Raw genomic sequence first — 23213 nt, 5'->3', positions numbered from 1 at the left:
AATGAAAGGCACGACATTAACTTGCGAAACTAATTATGCAAATCTGTAAGATGTGAGTATTATAAAAAGGTTTCTGTCCCGAAGGCATTGCTTACTCTAGATACACTTACTTACATGCATGCTTCTGTGCAAATAGGTGTTGATTATTCTTCTAAATTCCACTTGATAATAACAGGCATTGGAGTTTAACATTATTTTAACAGTCTTGTTTTGAATGAATGTATCCAGCAGTGTGACTGCCCAATCCTCCTCCTCCTCCGCATTGGGCAGGTAGGTGAGCAAGAACATCACTGAAAGATGGCTTAAAGAACAAAATGTTGGTGCGTGCAAATTGGGAAATTCATACTTCCGTAATTTTGGATAGTCAATTGTGTTGTGGGAAGCTTTTATCATTTGAAATTAATTGCAATCGTGGTGCTGTGAAATGGACGCAAATGCTTTTCCCCAGCTGTATTAAATGCTTGAAGTGTTTAATTACTGCACCAAATTTATATTTTTTAAAAATTTGCTCAGAATAGGTATTGGCTAGTATCAGCTGCTTAAATAAACAGTGGGCGATATTCTCTGGTTGGCGATGCTGGAATCGCATTCAGCGATCAGCCGGAGAATCCCTGTTGACGCCGAAGTCGGGGGCGGTGCCACCTTTGCGATCCTCCGCCCCCATAAACTACGGCGCAATCCGTATGGACGCCTCAGTATGTCACCTGAGGCCCTCCCTGATGCTCTGCCCCCGATGGGCCGAGTTCCCGACAGCGTGGGTCACTCATGCTATTTTGTTTTGTGAACCCGGCGTGGCGGCTGCGGACTGAGTCCAGCGCCGCCATAGTCGGGGGGGGGGGGGGGGGCTGTTCTACAGGCAGTTGGCGGGGGCTGGGGACACTGGTGGGGGTGGTCCGAGGGTGGCGAAGGGGGTTACTAGGGGACAGTATGTGGCAGGCAGGGTCCGTGCGCGGCCGCCGCAATGTTGCACGGCGCGTCCGCTGCAGGCCGCCGTCGTGAGCATGCGTGGTCCACTGACCCGGCAATTCTCCGGCCATATCCGCAGGTAAGGCTGGGCGCTTTACCCAACGTGCCTGCTAGCTCCCCACCAGATGGATGATCGGTGCAGCTTTTGCCCCGTTTCTTCTGGTGTAAAACACCACTGTTCCCACTCCGCCGACAGCCCTTAGTCTTCAAATCAGAGAATCCAGCCCCATTTTTCAGCAGTAGTATGTCTGTGTGTAGCATACATTTATTTCTATTATTGATTTTTTTAAAATCCTGATGCTGCTAAGTTGTCGTTTTGAAGGACCATCATTTGATTGTAATTCACCGTTGGGGGAGTATTGTCCTAAAAGAAGTGTGTACTGTCAGTTTTGATGTAGTTTTGTTCAGTTCCATGAATAAATATAATTTATATCCGGTTCTCAATATAAATGCAACAATGTCATAACCAATATTGTTGAAAACTGCCCAGTTCAGATTTTGGCAGTATTTTGAAAATGATGTTCTTTAGTCGGTACTTGGCTCAGGCCGTAAGTTCTGCTCTCCAGTTTTGTTTCTTTTGTTTTGCATCTGCTGGCCTTGGTCGTGGTATTTCTTCCATATGTTTTTGCTTTTGGACACATCTGTTTGTTGTTCTACCATTCACGCCTACTCTGGATATTATCTTTTATTTCTTTACAACTATTATCGCTCCTTCTGCCTGCTACCCCATCACAAAAGCGATTTCTATTTCCCTTCAGTTCTGAAGGTCCTCGGCCTGAAGCGTAACTCAGTTTCTCTCTCCACAGAGACTTGTCAGGTCTTTGCCATCTCTTCGGGATTGCTGTGTATCAGGTAGATCACCTGTTTCACTTCAAGAAATGATTGAAAATTCAGACCTAAATTGCACGGAACTGTAGAATTTCACCATCGCCATTAGTCATGTAGTTTAGTGGGCAGCATGGTGGCGCAGTGGTAGCACTGCAGTCTCACGGCGCTGAGTCCCAGGTTCGATCCCGGCTCTGGGTCACTGTCCGTGTGGAGTTTTCACATTCTCCCCGTGTTTGCGTGCTTTTCACCCCCACAACCCAAAGATGTGCAGGGTAGGTGGATTGAACACGCTAAATTGCCCTTTAATTGGAAAAAAATTAATTGGCTACTCTAAATTTATTTTTAAAAAGTCATGTAGTTTAGTGCCTGCATTCCAGGAATAGCATGTTGTCTTGTTTGCCCTACTCCACAATCATTAATCCTGTGTTTAAGTGTCTTCACTTATAACCTTTGGTGATTTTTTTTCTCTCTCTCTCCAATGTTTTTCAGAGATCTCCTGGATGAGGCGAAGAATTATCTCCTTTTACCACAGGAGAGACCTCTAATGCAGGGCCCCCGAACACGACCCCGCAAGCCCATCCGATGTGGGGAGGTGCTTTTCGCTGGTGAGTGAGCCTGAGTGATTTCTTCTGAATCCCCAACCTGTTGCTAAAGGTTCCACAACCTGAGGTTTGCAGTCAGCGGTGTAAGGACCACGCTCGCCGCTGGCCTCGAAGAAAGTGTGTTACTGAGCTCCATGACATCAGTTTCATTCTGACACCAGCCACAAGGAATCTTTGCCATTCGGGGGGAGTGAATTCATCAAACTGGCTGAGCAGCCAATTAGATTGTATAATTCTCATAGGCCGCAAACCAGGAAGTAAAAACACTGATTAACCATACACGTTTTGAAAGCATTTTGCAGGGAGCAGAATAAAAATTGGGGAATGCTTATGGGATTAACGTTGAAGCATGAAATATCAAATTTAACAGATTTTCTTCCTCTAAATTAGCATGCAGTGGGAGGGACCAACACTCTGGACATCTAAAATGGATTATTCAGGGTCCGATAAGACGTTTGTTTAAAAACTCAGTTGTATGCATCTCATTCAGCAAGACTTTTAAACTTTTTACATCAAGAAAATGTGTAAGTTGAAGTTCATGTCAAATCACAGATCCTGTGTTGATTGCATGCATCTCTGAAGAAGGGAACATTGACCCCCCAACTTCTGGATTTCTATATTTAATTGCCTGTGTGCCAACACCAGAAGCTGTTGTCAGTTTTACACAGAAATGCAGGTGAACATTGGCAGGTTTCTCAGTAATAATGGCCCTGAATTTGCAATCTAAAGTATCTTTGTGGACCACGATCTGGATTTCATAATTGCTATTTTGCATGCTGTAGTTCTTTAACAGTGTTGACGTAATGCATGTAAATGTTTCCATGCCACAAATAACATAAATTAAAATGGCAACTTGATGCTTTAAATCATTTTATTTACGAGTTATTCTGGGCACAAATGTTTCCTGTATTGATGTAGCAGGATCTGGTCAGCTTATCAACTACTAAGATTCTAACACTTCTGTTGAGCTGAAAAGAACTGCATAGTCGCAGAGTAATGGTTTGAGTCTCCTGTACATTTCCAACAAGGCCACCTTCAGTATAAACAACAACGTGGTTTTATGTGGATAGAGGCATTGGAATATAATTAGGCTATTTAGACTCTCAAGCCTGTACCACTATTCAGTTAGATGACGGTTGATGAGACCTTGTTGAATAGAGATTTTTTTTTTAATCGTACTCGTTAACTTTTACTTTTGCCTCTGTCATAGTTGGTGGTTGGTGCAGTGGTGACGCAATCTCTAGCGTGGAACGCTATGACCCTCAGGCGCATGAATGGCGGATGATGGCTTCAATGTCCAAACGAAGATGTGGTGTCGGTGTAGCAGTTCTCGACGACCTTTTGTATGCAGTAGGTGGTCATGATGGATCTTCCTACCTGAACAGCGTTGAAAGGTAAATTCAAAGGTTTTTACTAAATGTACTGTTTTTGTTTGTTGAAGAAACGGATGATTGATAATTGTCTCAGTGCAGTAATCGCCTTTATGGGACTGAGCTCTATAAGCCAGGGCTCTGGTACAATTAGTTAGTTGATTCAGTTTGGCAACAGCCAGATTGGGCACTGTAGCTTGGACTATGGAGAAGAAATATCAACTGTTTCTGATCACCATCTATTGATTCATGCTAGAAGGTTTGATTGAGTAACCTGCAGACTACCGTCTAGACATGACAATGGAAATTGGTCATTTAAGATAGTATTAAATGGCAGTCAGCAGTGAAGAATTACACTCCAGAAACTGTTATGCCTTTTAGGGAAGGGGAGAGTGGGAATTCAAGCTTTTGAGCCAAGGCTGACATTACTAGACCAAAATGGCCAGAGGTTTTGGGCTGAGAGCTGATTTATGCCCCTTATTCATCTTTCCAGTGCGTTGATTTCCGAACCTGTCCTCAAGTCAGGTGGGATTCCGTTCACCAAATACTTTTAAACTCTGAAGCTGTTTCATAGAATCATCGAGTCCCTACAGTGCAGAAGGAGGCTATTCGGCCCATAGAGTCTGCACTGACCCTCCGAAAGAGCACTCTATCTCGGCCCATTCCCTCGACGTATCCCATAACCCTAGTTAACTTTTGGACACATAAGGGGCAATTTAGCATGGCCAATCCACCTAACCAGAACATTTTTGGATGTGGGAGTAAACCGGAGCACCTAGAGAAAACTCACGCAGACTCGGGGAGAAAGTGCAAACTCCACACAACCAGACATCCAAGGCTGGAATTGAACCTGGGTCCAGGGCGCTGTGAGGCAGCAGTGCTAAACACTGTGCTGCCTCAATTCTTATGTGTCAACATCTGAACTTGCAAAGTACTTGGCCATTTATGTAAAACTGAAATGCATTTGGGATTCTTTGGATATTTGAAATGAGCCCCCCCCCCCCCCCCCCCCCCCCCCCCGGGCTGTGCTTTTCTTTTATTTTCCGGACCGAGTGGAACCATCTCTCCCATCAAGCTTGGGGCAAGCCCAAAACATGTGGGTGTGGTTGGCCGGGCCCCTCTGGCACCGCTCACATTTGTCCTCCACCTCCGGGCGGAACCTGCTCATTCGGGTTCTGGTCAGGTGCGCTCTGTGCACCACTTTGAGCTGCATTAGGCTTAACCTTGCGCAGGAGGAGGTGGAGCTCACCCTGCTCAGTGCTTCGCTCCAGAGTCCCATCCTACCTCTGTCCCCAGTTCGTCCTCCCATTTTTGTCTGATCTCGTCCAGTGGAGTCCGGGCTCTGTCCAGTAGCTGTCCGTATATTTTCCCACATAGCCCCCCCCTTCTCGTTGCTTGTGCCTATCAGGTCCTCTAGTAGTGTGCTTTCTGGGGCCCCAGGGTACCCCACTGTCTCTTTGCGGAGGAAGTGTTTTATTTGGAGGTGTCTCATTTCCTGTCCTTTTGCTAGCCTCCACTTCCTCGTCAGTTCATCCAGTGTCGCCAGTCTGTGCCCTACGTAGAAGTCCCCGATCGTCAATGTGCCCCCGTCCCACCTCCATCTTTTGAAGGTAGTATCTAGCATGGCTGGGGGGAATCTGTGATTGCCGCAGATGGGGGCCATGGGGGACATTTTAGTTGTTGTGTATCTTGTTGAGGGGGATGGGAGTGCTGCTGTGGCCAAGGCCCGGAGGGTCGTTCCTTTACAGGATGCCTCCTCCATTTGTACCCAATCTGTGTCAGGTTCTTGTACCCATCCCCTTATTCTTTCTGCCGTTGCTGCCCAGTGGTAGTAGTGTAGGTTTGCTAAGGCCAAGCCCCCTTTGATTTTCCTTCTTTGCAGTGTCTGTTTTGGGATTCTCGGGTTCTTACCCCCCCACACACAAACGCCATGATTAGACTGTCTACGTTTTGGAAAAAGGCCTTGGGGATGAAGATCGGAATGGATCTAAACAGCAAGAGGAACCTTGGCAGAACGTTCATCTTGATCGTCTGCACTCCCCCCGCCAGGGAGAGTGAGCCCCACCTTTGAAGGTCTCTTCTTACTTCCTCCACCAGGCTGGTCAGGTTCCACTTGTGGATCTGTGACCAGTCTCTGGCTACCTGGATCCCCAGGTAGTGGAATCTGTTCTGGGCTGTTTTGAACGGGAGCCCCTCCAGCTCTCTCCTTCCCCTGTTTGGGTTCACTGGGGATGCCTTGCTTTTGCCCAGGTTAAGTTTGTAGCCCAAGAAGGTTCCAAACTCTTTCAGCATTTACAGTATTGCCGTCAGTCCGTCCTGTGGCTTCGAGACATAGAGGAGCAGGTCATCTGCATAGAGTGAGACTCTGTGCTCTCTGTCTCCGCTCCGGATTCCCTTCTAGCTTTTCGCGTCCCGCAGGGCTATCGCCAGGGGTTCGATGGCTAGCACGAACAAGAGTGGGGACAGGGGGCAGCCCTGTCTTGTTCCTCTCTGCAGCTGGAAGTATTTAGAGCTGCTGGTGTTAGTTCGGACGCTTGCTTTGGGAGTGTTGTACAGGAGTCTCACCCAGGCGGTGAACCCCGCTCCTAGCCCAAACCGTTCCAGTACCTCGAGGAGGTATTTCCATTCGACTCTGTCGAAGGCCTTTTCTGCGTCCAGGGAGACGATCACCTCTGGTGTACTCCCCCCAGAGGGGGTCATTATTACGTTCAGCAGCTGCCTGATGTTCACTATGAGCTGCCTACCCTTGACAAAGCCGGTTTGGTCCTCTGCGAACACCTCTGGTACACAGCCCTCCAGCCTTTTGGACAGGACCTTTGCGAGTATTTTCACATCCACGTTCAGCAGTGAAATGGGTCTGTATGATCCACATTCCGTCAGGTCTTTATCTTTTTTGGGTATCAGTGAAATTGTGGCCTGCGCTAGCGTTGGGGGCAGGGTGCCCCTTGCCAGTGAGTCCGCAAACATGTCCTTTAGGTGTGGGGCCAGGACTAGTGCAAAGTTTTCGTAGAAGTCCGCCGGGAACGCATCGGGTCTCGGTGCCTTCCCCGCCTGCATGGAGCTGATGCTCTCCATGATTTCTCCCAGGTCTATTGGTGCTTCCAGCTCCGCCCATCTGTCTTCCCCCCACAACTGGTAGTTTCAGTCCATCTAGGAACAGTTTAATCCCCGTGTCCCCGTTGGGGGGCTCGGAGGTGTACAGTCCCCGGTAAAAGGTCTCAAATGCCCGATTTACCTCCTTTGGTTTGGTTACCAATCTTCCTCTGCTATCCTTTACCTGCGCTATTTCCCTTGTGGCTGCCTGCTTTCTCAGCTGGTGAGCCAATAGGCGGCCAGCCTTGTCTCCGTGTTCGTAGAAGGTCCCCCGTGTCTGACGGAGTTGGTACACTGCTTTCCCAGTGGATAGCAGGTTAAAGTCCATTTGCAGCTATTTCCTCTCCGCCAGCAGCCCTACGGTCGGGGCCTCTGAGTATTTTCTGTCGACTTCCAGGATGGAGTCCACCAGTTATTGCCTGGCCACCCTCTCTTCCCTATCTCTGCTTGCCTTGTCGGCTATGATCTCTCCTCTAATCACGGCCTTCAGTGCCTCCCAGAATGTGGAGGGTGAGACCTTCCCGTTTTGGTTGTTACTCACGTAGTCGCCTATGGCCCGTGATGTTTTCGGACAGAAGGCCTTGTCGGCCAGGAGGTACGTGTCCAGCCTCCATGTGGGGCGCTGGGCACGGCCTGTCTCCAACCTCACATCCATATAGTGTGGAGCGTGGTCAGAGATAACGATCGTGTACACATTTACCAGTACGACCGGAGCCTCTTCCAGGACACCGCTGACCATGACATACCGTCCCCCTGGGTCCGTAACTGTCTTGGTTTCCGTAAATCTCGTCCTCTTACTAATTAATATTGCTACTCCCCTAGCCCTCATCCCGTAGCATGAGTGGTATGTCTGTCCCACCCAGCCCTTCCTTACCAGCCGTCGGTCCTTCTCCCTCAGGTGCGTCTCGTAGGTAGATTATGTCTGCTTTCAGGCTTCTTAGGTGGGTGAAGACTCTGGATCTTTTGACCGGGCCGTTGAGTCCCCTTACATTCCAGGTAACAATCCTGGTGGGTTTTGTTTGACCCCCTGGTCCTGCGGGGTCACCCATACTTACCTGGTGGATGCACCCCTGCCCTCTGGGGTTTCCCTTCGTTAGGGGGCCGTACAAAATGGCCGCGGTCACCGCTCACACCATGAGGTCGGGCTCCGGGGTTTCCTTTTGTCCAGGGGGCACCCACCATGGTCGCCAGCTGTGTGTACGCCACGTGGCTGCGCCCCTGCACTCCAGGGTCTCCCTTCGTCCTGAAGCCCTCCCGAGTGGCTGTTTGTGGCACCATCTTGGTTCCTCGCCCTGTTCCATGCCTGCTGAGGCCTATGTTCGTGCTGCTTATCTACCTCACCCTTCCCTTTGCTTCTCTTTTATTCTGAACTCTCCCCCCGACTCCTCTTTCCCCCCCCCCTTTAGTCCCTGTTCCTCTGGCCCCCCCCTGTGTTCTTCCCCCCCCCTTCTGCCCTGCCCCCCCCTTCTCTTTGTGCCAGGTGCTCCCCCTCCCCTGAGAAGCACGCCGCGGCCCTCCTTTCTTCCTGCCCTCCCATGTTAGCCCTCCTCGCTAACACGGTGGCCCCACTGCCCTGCTCTGGTCCTGTTTTACCTTCCTTTTGCTAGCCCTTGTCTCGCCCTCCTGTCCACCTTTTTCACCCTCATTCACCTTGCTTCGCTCCCCCCCCCCCATTGCATTGAGAGGTGGAACGAGCCCGGGAACAAGTCAGCACAGTCCCGCACAGAGCACCAAACACGTGTGTACAGTCCGTGATCCATTTGTCTCTGTTTGCGGTCTGCCCGCTGCTCTTTGTTCCGATTCTTCCTTTTTCATCCCCGTCGCTTTCATGATGGCCGTTGTGGCTGTCCCTCCCCCAGTTTGTTTGCTCTAACAAACTCCTCCGCTGCCGCTGGGGTGTTTAAAAAAACAGCTCCTTGTCCTCAAATATTACCCAGAGTTTGGCCGGGAATAACATCCCAAATTTCACATTACTTTTGTAGAGTGCTGATTTGGCCTTGTTGAATTCAGCCGTTTTGGCCAGGTCCTCCCCAATGTCCTGATACACCCTTGTGGTCTTTCCTTCCCACGTGCTCGCTTTCGTCTACCGGGCCCACTTTAGGATTTTTTCCCTGTCTTAGAACCTGTGCAGCTTCACGATAATCGCTCTGGGCTGTTCCCCGGCTTTGGGCTGGGTCGGAGCGACCTGTGTGCCCTGTCGATTTCTGGGGGGTTTGGAAACTTCTCCCTTCCCACTAGCTTGCCCAGCATTTGGGTGACGTAGCCTGTTGGATCTCTGCCCTCCATCCCCTCTGGCAGACCCACTATTTTAACATTCTGCCGCCTGGACCTATTTTCCTGGTCCTCCACTTTCCCTCTTAGGCTCCCCTGGGTCGTTACCAGCCTTTTCACCTCGGTTTCCGGAGTTACCATCCTGTCGCTCTGGTCCGAGGCGGCTCTCTCCAACTCCTGAATAGTTTTCTCCTGCACCTCCACCTTCCTTTCCAGGCCGTTGATGGTTCGATCCATTTTTCCCTGTTGTCTCCGCCAGCATCTCCTTCATCATTGCGTTTATCTCCGTTTTTATCTCATCCTTTATGGCGTTTATTTCCGTTTTCAGCACGCTTCTCCATTCCTCCCCCTGTGCGGGAGATGGTCGCCACATCCTGTTCCTGCTCCGCTGCTCGGCTCGCCAGCTTTTCCGCTTCCTGATTCGCCTGAACCTCAGCCTCGCCCCGTGCGGTTGTCTGCCTGCGCGGCCGCAGCTCCTGCTTTTTTCCTTCGCCTTCGCTGCTGTTCCTTCTTACATCTCGCCGTCCACCCGATTTATTATTTGGAGGCATATTCTGTCTGTGCCTTTCTCTTTTTTTCCTGGGTTTACTGCGAAATAGAAATTATTTTTTATTGTTTCCCCCCAAATAAAATAAACCCCAAGGTTTTTTTTTAATCCTTTTAAAAACAACTTTTTTTATATAAAAAGGGATTTATAAAAAAAAAGTTTTTCTTTTTTTCCTTTTTAAAAAAAAGTTTTTCTTTTTTTCCTTTTGCGGTAGTATGTATTAGGGTCATGTGGGACTGGAAGCCCTAATGTCATTGGCTGACAGATCCCGGGTCCTGGTTGGCCATTGACCTCTAGCTCCGCCCTGAAGGCGGAGTATAAGAAGCTGGAGTCCTCCCCCGCAGGCCATTCTACTATCGAGCTGCGGGGGAACAGACACGCTTAATAAAGCCTCATCGACTTCACTCTATTCGTCTCTCGGAGTCTTTGTGCGCTACAATTTATTAAGCGTGCCTAAAAAGGACTATGGAGCTCAGGATCATCCCGGAATGCCTGAAGATCAGCCCCCACGCAGTGAACGCGGCAGCAGCCTTCAAGCACTGGCAGACTTGTTTTGAGGCCTACCTCAGAACGGCCACCGGCCAGGTCACAGAAGACCAAAAACTACAGGTCCTGCACTCGAGGTTAAGCACGGAGATTTTCTCCCTCATCGAAGACGCGGAGGATTTCCAGACGGCGTTCGCAGCACTGAAAAGTCTCTATGTCCGCCCAGTTAACCAAATCTACGCTCGCTACCAGCTCGCGACGAGACGGCAAAGTCCCGGAGAATCGATGGACGAATTCTACGCCGCGCTGCTGATTTTGGGACGAGCCTGCAGCTGCCCTTCGGTGAACGCAAATGAACACACGGACATGTTAATGCGCGATGCTTTTGTGGCAGGTATGAATTCCTCCCAAATCCGCCAAAGACTTCTAGAAAGAGAGTCGCTAGGACTCTCCGAGGCACGGGCCCTAGCAGCCTCCCTAGACGTGGCCGCGCGTAATACCCGCGCCTACGACCCCGACCGCGCGGCAGCCCATTGGGCTCCGTACGTACTCGTCGCGACAAACCCACCCCCCCCCCCCCCCCCGGACACCCCACAGGCTTGCGCGGTCCAAACGCCAAGTCGCACCGGGGGCGCCCGCTGCTATTTCTGCGGCCAGGCGAAACACCCCCGGCAGCGCTGCCCAGCCCGCGCAGCAATCTGCAAGAGCTGCGGGAAAAAGAGCCATTTCGCGGTTGTGTGTCGGTCCCGCGAGGTCGCCGCTGTCCCGGGAGAACAGGGAGCCCTGCAAGCCGTTTACGCTCCCCAACCCCCCCAGCGCCCCATGTACGACCCGCAGGCGCAGCCGCTCTGGGTCCCGACCACCGCGTTCCCGGGAGAACAGGGAGCCCTGCACGCCGCTTACACTCCCCAACCCCCCCCCCCCCCCCCGGTCCCCACGTATGACCCGCCGGCGCTACCAATTTGGGTCCCGACCACCGCTGTCCACAGAGATGAGGGAGCCCCGCGCGGTCCTAACGCTCCCCAACCCCCCCAGCGCCCCATGTGCGACCCGCAGACGCCGCCATTTTGGGTCCCGGCCACCACGAGGGGAGGAAGGGCGCCGCCATCTTGGACCACCCCAGACCTGTACGACGCGTGGGGGCGGCCATTCTGTCCACCCCCGCCGCCATCTTGTGACCCCCCCAGCCATGTGCGATGTATGGGGGCAGCCATTTTGTTCATCCCCGACGCCATCTTGGACGGCAACAACGGACCCCAGTGTCGACGGCTCCACGGGGTTCGAGGAAGACGCTCCACTACTACAACCACGTCTCGCTTCAATTACGCTCGTTCAAGCTCGGCCCCGGACACTCCAGACGACGACGACAATGGTGCTAATAAACGGGCACGAGACACCATGCCTAGTCGACTCCGGGAGCATGGAGAGCTTTATCCACCCCGACACGGAGGTCCTCCTCTGGAACGTCGCTGCCGACCTGGCTGGCGGCCCCAGGACCCATCCTGCTCCGAAAGCATGTGCGGGCACACAAGGCGGACCCGTTGGTCGAAAGGGTTCACCTCCTCCACGCGAACCCGCAGTACGCTGATGTGGAGTACCCCGACGGCCGACAGGACACAGTCTCCCTGCGGGATCTGGCGCCCGCCGGTAAAACAACCCCCCCCCCCCCCCCCCCCCCCCGACACGATTCACCCAACCCCCCCCCCCCCTTCCTGCCACCGCCGCACCCCGTGACCGCCCCCTTCCCAGGAGGATCGGTTCCCCTCCCCTCAGGCCCGACCAAGAATAAAGCCCAAGCTGAAACCGTAAGGCTCCCGGAGACGACAACACCGGTACAAGCACCACCACCACCACCGGGGCCGAGGCGATCGACACGGACGACCAGACCGCCCGACCGACTCGTGGCGTCGATCTAAGTCAATATATGGACTTTTCACAAGAACATTTTGCTTTTCTCCCGATACCTTCTGTAAATAGTTGAAACAGGACAAAATTGTATATACTGTATTGCAATATGAATATTTTCCTCCCAGGACCAGCCCTGTAAACCCTTACCACCATGCGAAGCATCACCCCGCCGGGTTCATTTTTGACAAGGGGTGAATGTGGTAGTATGTATTAGGGGTCATGTGGGACTGGAAGCCCTAATGTCATTGGCTGACAGATCCCGGGTCCTGGTTGGCCGTTGACCTCTAGCTCCGCCCTGAAGGCGGAGTATAAGAAGCCGGAGTCCTCCCCCGCAGGCCATTCTACTATCGAGCTGCGGGGGAACAGACACGCTTAATAAAGCCTCATCGACTTCACTCTATTCGTCTCTCGGAGTCTTTGTGCCTTTAAAAAGTTTTTCTTTTTTGTCACTAAAAAAGTCACTTTAAAAAAGTTTTTCTTTTTTAAAAAAAATTTGCAGGAGAGGAACAAGGAAGGTTGAATTTAAAAATTCTTATTTTGTCCTTGTGATCCCCTCCGTGCTCCGACTTTCAGGCCGTTTCTGAGCGATCCCCACTCCTCCTCCACGTGCAGCTCACCGGGACCAGTCTCGCCTTTTTTTTTTTTCTCTCTCCCTCTCCAGCTCCGTGGATCAGAGCTTTGGCGCCTGGGCAGGGCCGAATTCGCGGGGCCTAAAGAATTTTTTTGAAAATTCCCCGGGAAAGCCCCCCCAAAAAAGCCGTAATTCCGTGGCTGTGCGGGAGCGTCTGTGCTGCGGCCGCTCCGTTTGCGATCCATTAATTGTGTTAATCTTGTATTCAGGTAGTGAGTGTTCACTGGGATTACAGTTCAGCACTTGTAAAGAGACGTACTATGATGTGTTTGGATTAGGAGCTACATGCTTATAATGTTCAACTCTAAATAAATGTAAGACCAAATAAAGAGTGGTTATAGTAATATCCTTCACCAGCGGGCTGTCCGAAGAGTAACACCGGTGACATTTATTTAGCTGCATTTGTGCTGCAATTCTGTTGGAGAGAAACTTTCAAAATGGTGCAAACTGTATAATATTTATTCACTGCTGCCTCACGGCGCCGAGGTCCCAGGTTCAATCCAGGCTCTGGGTCACTGTTTGCACATTCTCCCCGTGTTTGCGTGGGTTTCGCCCCCACAACCCAAATATGTGCAGGATAGGTGGATTGGCCACGCTACATTGCCCCTTAATTGGAAAAAAATGAATTGGATACTCTAAATTTTTTATAAATAAATTGATTTTGTTGAGTGCAAAGTGTATGCTAACTTCTATGTTGGCACGTCTTGTGAATGTAGTAAAACAGGCGGCACGGTGGTGCAGTGGTTAGCACTGCTGCCTCACGGCACCGAGGTCCCAGGTTCAATCCCAGCTCTGGGTCACTGTCCGTGTGGAGTTTGCACATTCTCCCCGTGTTTGCGTGGGTTTCACCCCCACAACCCAAAGATGTGCAGGCTAGGTGGATTGGCCATGCTAAATTGCCCCTTAATTGGAAAAAATGAATTGGGTACTCTAAATTTATTTTATAAGAATATAATCTTTATTATTGTCACAAGTAGGCTTACATTAACACTGCAATGAAGGCACTGTGAAAATCCCCTAGTCGCCACATTCCGGGGCCTGTTCGGGCAGTCACATGCTCTTGAATTGCTGGCATTGTGCAAAATGGAGTGCTACCACAATTTGTCTTTGGTTTCATTCATCCGCCTCTGGATTTGATAAAGCACAGAGCCACACCCAGACTGACATTACACCTGTTGTATAAATATAATGTCAGCACTATGTTGAGGGAAATATAACTTGTACTGAGAGTCATTTTGCAGGGTTGGGGGGGGGGGTGGATTAGATCTATTCATAAAAATAGTTGCCCATTTGAAAAATGTAGCAGAGTACATACAACTCTTCAGCTGTATGTTTTAAGCTGCCACCCACTTTGACAGATGGGCTTAGTTTGTCATTTGAGAAGTAGACCACTGTATTTCAAAGTCGGCTTTAGTTTCTGATTAGTTTTTTTTAAAAAAGGAAACTTGATTCTGAATATAAAGTTTGTTTTGAAGAATATGGTTTAAAAATAAATACTACCTACTCTTTACTGCTGTATACTTGGGTCAGTAGAGTGACTCCCTAATTAGTCAAAACTGCGAGTTCCCATTTGACTGAGCAGCGTCCGCAGGCAGATAAAACTTGCTGTTGTAATGTCGAATAGCAACTGATGAAGAACACTGAAGCAGATTGGTGTATTTGTGAATTTATTTCTGACAGGTAATAAACATACATGCTGCTAGATGTCATTCAGGCAGATGGGAAAGAATGAAAACACCATGGGTGAGATTCTCGTAACCACCCTGTGGCGTGTCTCTCAGTGACGGGAGACAGACCCCCATTGACTACTGGTGGGATCTTCTGGTCCCTCTGCTGTCAATGGGATTTCCCATCAAATCCCCTCACGCCGCTGGGAAATCCACGGTGGGGGGTGTGCCGTCAGTGGGACCAGAAGACCCCACTGAAGATCTTGTTCCATTTTACCAGGCTTCCTACTGAACCGTCGTCTGTTAAAACATGATAGCCTGCAAGATTTGTCAGACTTGACACTTACTTCTACCCTAAATCATCATTCTATATAGTAGTGCGGGTGTGACCAGGAAAGAAAATGTAAGGATTCATGACACTTCGAGAAAAGCATATGTATTGTTGCTGCACCAAGGCCTGATTGGTTCTGAACTGGTTGCATAGTCCCTTGGGTTGTTTTACCTAAATGCTGCAATTAGAGAAAATAAGCTGAATGTTGTTTTGGTTTTTATGTTTTGCAAACTTAATTTTTTTTCTCTCCCTCCCTTTTCACTGAGTTTCTAATCTTGTGTACGTTGTGGCGATTGCCCAACTTTACTTCATCAGCTCAACTCTACTGTCTCTGATTGGTCACACTGTTCGCCTGACGACCAGTACTGGATGAACACACATTTCCTCCATCTAAGTATTGGGAAGGCCAAAGCCATTGGATGGGATCCTCCGGTCCGCCAGCCGCGTGTTCCTCGGTGGCGCGCCCTCGCTGGCGGCAGTGGGATTCTCCGTTCCTGTCACCTGCAATGGGATTTCCCATCGTGGCGACCCCACATTGCTGGGAAACTTGTGGACGTGGATGCGAAGAATCCTGCTGGCACAGAATCGCACCCATTGTCTTTGTTCCCTGCCACAAGCTCCATTCCCTAGTGGCCAACATCTCAATGCAACAGCCCAAGACTAGATCAGGAGAAATTTGTCTTTTTGTCATAGTTATAAATGCATTTGGAACAAAATTTCTCTTAGTGCTCTTGACGTTTGACTTATAAATTATCTCTGTTGCTAAGGTATGACCCAAAGACAAACCAATGGAGTAGTGATGTCGCTCCAACCAGCACGTGCAGAACCAGTGTGGGAGTAGCAGTGCTGGGAGGGTACTTGTATGCTGTTGGAGGACAGGATGGAGTGTCCTGCCTTAACATTGTCGAAAGGTAAGTGATGAGGGACGCTTTAGTCTCCGTGACAGAAATGACTTGGTTGAAATTTACTCTTGAGGCATGTGAGACGATGTCTGTTCAGTTGTCTTTCTCAGGTTAGCATTTCCAACCATGCAGTGGAAGAGCATTATGTGTTCCATGCACAGATGAAGGAACATTCTGTGGGAAATGGTCACAGGCTGAGCTATGCTTCTCGCCACATGGCTTCCTGGCATGTGAGTTCACCGTGTTAGGGTTGAAACCTGCCCTTTGCCCGTTGGTCAATTATTGGTCAATAACCTGTTCTCCCTATTGGGTGGAGGATGGAAAAGAGAAGGTAAATTATTTTTTGTTTGGGACTCCTTCAGTCTAAAGTGAGGCATTGGTGATGGATTGTTGGGAGCACGTCAACCTTCATGTGACACTTTGGTAATCCAATACCTGAGCCATGTAAATTTGCAATATTACAGAGCAGCAGCCTGTTTCCTTAATGGGCTCTGGAGAGGTAGACGTATCAGGTCCGTGGATTCTTCCCACTGAATTTAATCCGGTGAACCTAACTGAACAAGCAGTAGTTCTATCTGGTTAAGTTCCAGCAGTATCCCCAAAGCAACTTGGAGATCCCTAAGAGATGCTAGCTAGCCTGCATCTAACCCCTCTGCACTTTGGTAATAAGAAGGCAAAATGTGCATTACTCACAGCTGAAATTAAACCTGTGCTGTTAAAACCAAATAAACATGAGGTTAGTGAACATATTTTAATTTATTTTAAAAACCACACCAGAAGTTCTGGCTTATCAATAGCTGCGCTGTACAATGAAGTTCAATAATTAGGTCTGTGTTTGGTTAGCTTATCTCAGAAGGCTGGCATTATTGGTACGATTGACCACCGAGCCCCAAGCTAGGAAAAAGGAAATGCAATAGGGTCTTACTCCTGATCATTTATTATCCAGCGACCCGTAGCAGATTACTTGTGTGTGACTGATGGGTGTGCACCAAATCCGTGCATGGTTGTGATGGTCCTTGCATCAGCATTGACCAATACCTGGTGTTGAGGTTTGTATATGAAAGTTTAAAAACCTGGAAAAGTTACCAGGAAGCCATCAGAAACTTGAGAAATAAACTCTTTAACTTGGGAGATAATATCTGAAAATGCAAAGAAAGGGAGGGACCATATATACTTGTTTAAAAGTCGACACCATAATTTTTTGGCCTTGAAATCCCCCCATAATTTCCATATATTTCATGTAGTTTTCCCGGAATTAAAGCCCAAAAATTTCAGAACCAAAATTCTGGGGATGGTAATGATACAATTTAATTGTTTTTTAAAAAAATTTGGAGTACCCAATTATTTTTTTTTTCCCCAATTAAGTGGCAATTTAGTGTGACCAATCCACCTAACCTGCACATCTTTGGGTTGTGGGGGCGAAACCCACTCAGACATGGGGAGGATTCAATTTAATTGTAAATGCATTTGGTTCGTCATGCTGGGAAATGAATTGTTTAATTTTAATTCTTTAGTATCGTTGGTGTTTATTTTATTCCACTGCAGCAATTTCTTTTTTCTAAATTTGCGCCAAAATCAAGCACACGTTAATCCCTCAACATTACCCCAATAAAAGTCGACTCATGATATTTTTGCCCTGAAAGAATTGTTCCCAAAAATTTAACTTGAGTATATAAGGTACTTAATATGGCACTTACTGTTTAAAGAGTTGATTGGAGGTATTTTTAATAGGATTAGAGAGAATCAAATTTGCAGCACATTTATTATTTTACCAGGTTTGACCCTAAGGAAAATAAGTGGATGAGAGTAGCCCCCATGAGCACTCGGCGCCTCGGCGTAGCTGTGGCAGTCCTTGGCGGACATCTCTATGCAATTGGGGGCTCTGATGGAACATCTCCACTAAATACAGGTAATGTATTGGAACCAGAATAATTCCAAGATTAGTTACAACAGTAGCTGTGCTTCAGACTGATCTTAATTTTAATCTTTCCCTCATCGGTATGGGGGATGGTGTGGCCCAGACAATTGAAATGTTCTCTTATTGTTTTTATTATTATTGTTGTCTTTTCAGATCAAACAGCGTGTAAATCTCCCGGTGCACTATTCCAATGTGCATGTAATCTCGAAACATCACCAGCTGCAGTTGTGTGGCTTTCTAATCACCCATACCATCCATCCTGAAAATGAGACTGCCAATTTAATAGTAATTAATGTTGAATTATGGCCGGTTTTGTGCCAAGGTTTTGGACCCATCAGTAATTGGGCTCTTGTTTTCCAAAGTCATTCTCTGTTGGGCCCTCCTCACGGTCGGGAGATTGGGTTAGTTTGGAACGCCATTCCTGGAGACAAATTGACACCAAGACTCTCTGGGCTGGATTCTCCTGTCTCCCAGCTGCGATTTGCTCTTTGGGTTCGCTGGCGGCGGGATTCTCTATTCCCGCCATTTGTCCGTAAGATTTCCCATTGGAGCCACCCTAGGCCGCCGGGAAACCCTCGGGCTGGGGCGGGAACAGAGAACCCCAACGGCTGCAGAGTTCCAGCCTTGGATATTGTCTTTTTTTTTAATGTACATTAATTTGAAGCTATCACTACAAAGAAACTGGCCATTTGCTTCCCAGTTCCATATTCATAGAACATAGTGGATTGCAGCTATAACAACGTTTCCAAGAATGAAAGATTTATTTTTAAAGCAAAATACTGCGGATGCTGGGAATCTGAAATATAAATGAACAATGCTGAAAATACTCAGCAGGTTAGACAGTCTCTGCGAAGAGAGAAACCCAGCTAATGTTTGAAGCCTGATCTTTCATGAGAACAGTTCTGATGAAAGGTTATTGACCTGAATGGTTATTTCCATTTCTCTCTTCAGAGATGTTGCCTGACCTGCTGAGCATTTCCAGCACATTTTGCTTTATTGCTAGATTATTTTGTTTGTTTGCATGGCAATACATGTTTGTGGTCTTTACTTTGGGTTTTAGAGAATACTTCTGTGCTCTCAGACTTGTGGTGGACTGAAAAGCTTTATGAATATAGTGCATTTAGACTTCCAAAAAGCTTAAACAAGATTCCACATTGAGGGTCACCTGGTGCTATTTGGATTTAGGGTCAGAAATATACTTTTTTAATTCATTAGGCCAGCATTTATTGCCCATCCCTAGTTGCCCTTCAGAAGGTGTTGGTGAGTTGCCTTCTTGAACCACTGCAGTCCCTGAGATGAGGGTACACCCACAGTGCTGTTAGGGAGGGAATTCCAGGATTTTGCCCCAGTGACAATGAAGGAATGGTGATATATTGCCACGGTGGTGAGTGATTTGGAGGGTAACCTCCAGGTGGTGGGGTTCCCAAGTATCTGCTGTTCTTGTCCATTTTAAATGGTAGTGGTTGTGGGTTTGGAAGGTACTGTCTTAGGAACCTTGGTGAGTTACTGCAGTGCATCTTGTAGATGGTACTCGCAGCTGCCAATGTTCCTCTGTAGTGGAGGGAGTGAATGTGGAAGGGGGAGCAATCAAGCGGGGCTGCTTTGCCCTGGATGGTGTCAAGCTCTTGAGTGTTGTTGGAGCTGCACTCATCCAGGCAAGTGGAAAATTTTCCATTACGCTCCTGACTTGTGCATGGCAGACAGGCTTTAGGGGGAGGAGGATGGGGGAGGGGGGGGGGGGGGTCAGGAGGTGAGTTACTCGCCATAGCATTCCTAGCCTTTGACCTGTTCTGGTAGCCACTGTTAGATTCCCTCTTGTTGGAGATGGTCATTACCTGCCGCATGTGTGGCGTGCATGTTACTTGAAAATATATTGTCATTCCTTCTATTACAACACCCTGTGCTAGGTTGCAGTCAATTCCAACCCCCCCATCCCCCCGGACCTGGAGTCGCAACACAATTGAATTAACAACTAATCTTTAGAAAAATACCCAAGGTCTTTTGCCCTTGACTGTCCAATAATTACAGTCACCAGGTTTGTAAATTTAGACACTATTACTGTATATTAATAGTGAAATATGCAGCAACTGGTTAACTAGTATCTAATTCCTAATCCCCCACTTCAACTTGCCTCCGCTTGGTAAGGCAACTGCTCGTCCCAAGACCATAAAAACCTACAGAGTCGTGAACACACCCCAGTCCATCACCATCCATTGACTTTGTATACACCTCCCGCTGCCTTGGGAAAGCGGGCAGCATAATCAACGACCCCTCCCACCTGGGTTATTATCTCTTCCCAACCGCTTCCATCGGACAGGAGATACAAAAGTCTGAGAACACGCACTAACAGTTTCAAAAACGGCTTCTTCCCCGCTGTTACCAGACTCCTGAAAGACCCTCTTATGGACTGAACTGATCTCTCCACACATCTCTATTGAGTAGCACTAGACTCCGTATGCTTCACTCGATGTCTCTCATGGATGGAATGATCTGCTTGTTCTGTATGCAGAACAATACACATGCACACAGGGGAAGAGAGCGGTGAAAAATAATAGGTAAAAGGAAAAAGAGTCTTTGTTTCAGATGGTTGTCTTTAAGCCGACCGACCTTCAAAATAAGCTTTCAGGTCGAGGTGTCAGTTTGCAGTCTGTAATGGTTTTCATTATAGATTCATTTATTCAGGTTCTCTAGGTTCAGGAGGGCAGCAGTTCACCGTGTTTCTGAAGACAGAAAGAGAGATCAAGGCCAGACATTCACAACTCCTTCATCAGTCTCCAGGACCCAACAGCTTTCTTTGGGTCTCTGATTATTCCATTCGAGTAGGACCCAGTCACTACCTGTTACCGGGCACAATAAGGCCTTTTGGCCAATTCATTGGCCACCTGCCAACCAATTGAACAGAGTCCCACCCCATCTCTCGGGTGCCATAAAGTCTGAGGGCTGGAGAGCAGCACGATGGCGCAGTGGGTAGTACTGCAGCCTCATGGCGCCGAGGTCCCAGGTTCGATCCCGGGTCTGGGTCACTTCCGTGTGGAGTTTGCACATTTTCCCCGTGTTTGCGTGGGTTTCACTCCCACAACCCAAAAGAAGTTGGAAAAATGAATTGGGTACTCTTAAAAATTAAAAATTAAAAATATTTTAAGTCTGAGGGCTGGATTTTCTGCTGCGCCACATTTCTATTTCATCCCGCCGGTGGGATGCTCCATTATGCCGGCTGGTCAATGGGGTTTCCCATTGTAGGGCAGCCCCAAGCCGTCGGGAAACCTTCGGGCTGCTGGCAAAATGGAGCATCCCGCCGTTGGAGAATCCAGCTGAGTTCTCCTGTTCAAACACTTGCACCAATAACTATGTTTCAACTTCTTGAATTCCTCATTCTCTTTGCTGATTGACTGAAAGATACATTTCCATTAAGCGTCTATGGATCAAAAATGATAACGGCAAAAATAAAGGGAAAATAAGGGAATCAACAGAAAGCACCCGTACTCGTCATTGTTGCTGGGTCAAAATCCTGGAACTCCCTTTGGAACAGTACTGTGGTTGTACCGTGTACACCACCTGGACTGCAGTGGTTCAAGAAGGCAGCTCCTCACCACCTTCAAGGGCAATAAGGGGTGGGCTATAAATGCTGGCCTAGCCAGAGAAACTCACATCTCATGAATGAATTTTCAAAAAGTAGTGAAAGCTCTTGGATTATTAAACTAAAAAATTCTAGAATCAGAGGATCAGGTTATGGTCGAAGGAGGAACTAAATTGGGCGAATAGCTTTTTAAAAATAAAATTAGAGTACCCAATTATTTTTTCCAATTAAGGGGCAATTTAGCGTGGCCAATCCACCTAGCCTGCACATCTTTAGGTTGTGGGGGCGAAATCCACGCAGACACGTGGAGAATGTGCAAACTCCACACGGACAGAGACCCGGGGCTGGGGTCGAACCCAGGTCCTCGGCATGCGAGGCAGCGGTGCTAATCACTATGCCACTGTGCTGCCCCTTGAATAGCCTTCTTAATCTTAAATGTATGGGGCGGGATCCTCCAATGGGGTTTCCCATTGTGGCCACCCCCATGCCGTCGGGAAATCCGCGGGCGTGGGTGCGCTGCCAGCGAAATGGAGGATCCAGCCCATGATCTTGCAAGTACACCAGGTATTGCTATGTACAAAATGTTCTATTGTAAAAGCCTGGCATCTATCCTGGAGAGAACCGTACTTTTCATTTTCTCAATTTCTTACTTACAAGAAATCAGTATTACAATATGCACATAACCTGCTTTGCTCCAACACTGCACCAGGTTTAGCTGGTTGGGTTCATGGAATTATTTTGTACCTTTCAGTTGAACGCTTCATTCCTCAGGAGAATCGCTGGTCCCCTTGTTCACCCATGGGGACGAGGCGAAAGCACCTTGGCTGTGCAGTATTCCAGGACATGATCTATGCAGTTGGAGGACGAGATGACACAACTGAGCTCAGCAGTGCCGAGCGATACAACCTGAGAGCCAATCAGTGGTCGCCAGTAGTTGCTATGACTTCGAGGCGGAGTGGCGTAAGTATATACTAAGCTCAGCTGTGTTGTGTGCGTGCGCATGTTTTTAATAATGTATTATGGACTCATTTTTTAATCTGAACAAGATGGAATCCAGTATGACATGAAATGCTGACTAGAGAATTACGCATCAGAACTGGCAGTTTTAGTGAAGGTTACAATTCAGTTTACTCTTCCAAATTCTGATTGAATGATGTGCATGTGTTGTAACTTTTGAATTTGTAGCATGTTGTGGTTTATCTTTATCAATGCAGCTTGAATTATTTGGATTCCTGATGTTTTACAGCATCTTCAAATTGAAAAAGGCATTTCCCCTTGGCATCAAAGTTAAATCTTCGATCACTGTAGAAAATAGATGCACTTGGAGTGCCATTCTGTTTTTTTAAATTTAGATTACCCAATTATCTTTTTTCCAATTAAGGGGCAAATTAGTGCGTCCAATCCACCTACCCTGCACATCTTTGGGTTGTGGGGGTGAGACCCATGGGGAGAATGTGCAAACTCCACACTGACAGTGACCCGGGGATCGAACCCGGGTCCTTGGCACCGTGAGGCTAACCACTCCGCTGCCTTTCTAACACAAACAAACAACCAACAGATGTGGCTGTGAAGATTTGTAATTTGGAACCTCAAAATAAAAAATTGAATATGCACATACTGTAAATGGCTGAATAGCCTAGCTTTTTTGTGTAGCTACAGGGTAACAAATCATCTGGCAGGCAATTTACATCAGAGTTCCTTCTTCCTCCCCCCTCTAGAATAATCTGATATTAATATTTCAGCATTGCTGTCACAGTCTGTGCAGCAATGCCAATCCTTTAGTCTCCCAGTTGTTCACAATACAGTGACCACACTTTAAATACTGCACGTTTCGCCTCACAACATATGCCTTACTGCAGCAAAGCAGGTGGATGGTGCACAATGCTGGGTGAGATGTCCATTGCCAACTAAAGTTCTCTTTGGGGAAGTGATAAATTCACTTGCAAGCAAGTTGGCAACAACCTTCTGTCTTCGTAGCATGATCTGATCTGTAGCTCATGTTGCACTAGCTTGTTACTTGTATTGGCATGCTGTTTAACCAAATGTTATTTATGTTTAACCATTGTTCCTTACTAGTAAATGCATTTCATTTTCTTTTTATTTATTCCACCACTAC

General features: G+C 48.1%; 1 protein-coding gene across 2 annotated transcripts in view; it reads left to right on the top strand.

The window, feature by feature from the left end:
• Positions 1 to 23213, top strand: part of LOC140399251 (kelch-like protein 20) — a 55344-nt gene that overhangs the window by 29269 nt on the left and 2862 nt on the right. For both annotated transcript variants that reach the window (XM_072488685.1, XM_072488684.1), the window contains exons 5-9: positions 2284 to 2399; positions 3607 to 3790; positions 15468 to 15611; positions 17378 to 17511; positions 21849 to 22057. In XM_072488685.1, the coding sequence (XP_072344786.1) occupies positions 2284 to 2399; positions 3607 to 3790; positions 15468 to 15611; positions 17378 to 17511; positions 21849 to 22057 (787 nt within the window). The remainder of the gene's footprint in view (positions 1 to 2283; positions 2400 to 3606; positions 3791 to 15467; positions 15612 to 17377; positions 17512 to 21848; positions 22058 to 23213) is intronic.

This window comes from Scyliorhinus torazame, chromosome 22, assembly GCF_047496885.1.
Source record: "Scyliorhinus torazame isolate Kashiwa2021f chromosome 22, sScyTor2.1, whole genome shotgun sequence".
Taxonomy (NCBI): Eukaryota; Metazoa; Chordata; class Chondrichthyes; order Carcharhiniformes; family Scyliorhinidae; genus Scyliorhinus; species Scyliorhinus torazame.
The sequence above is the reverse complement of the archived record's forward strand: the minus strand, read 5'-3'. Positions and strand labels throughout refer to the sequence as shown.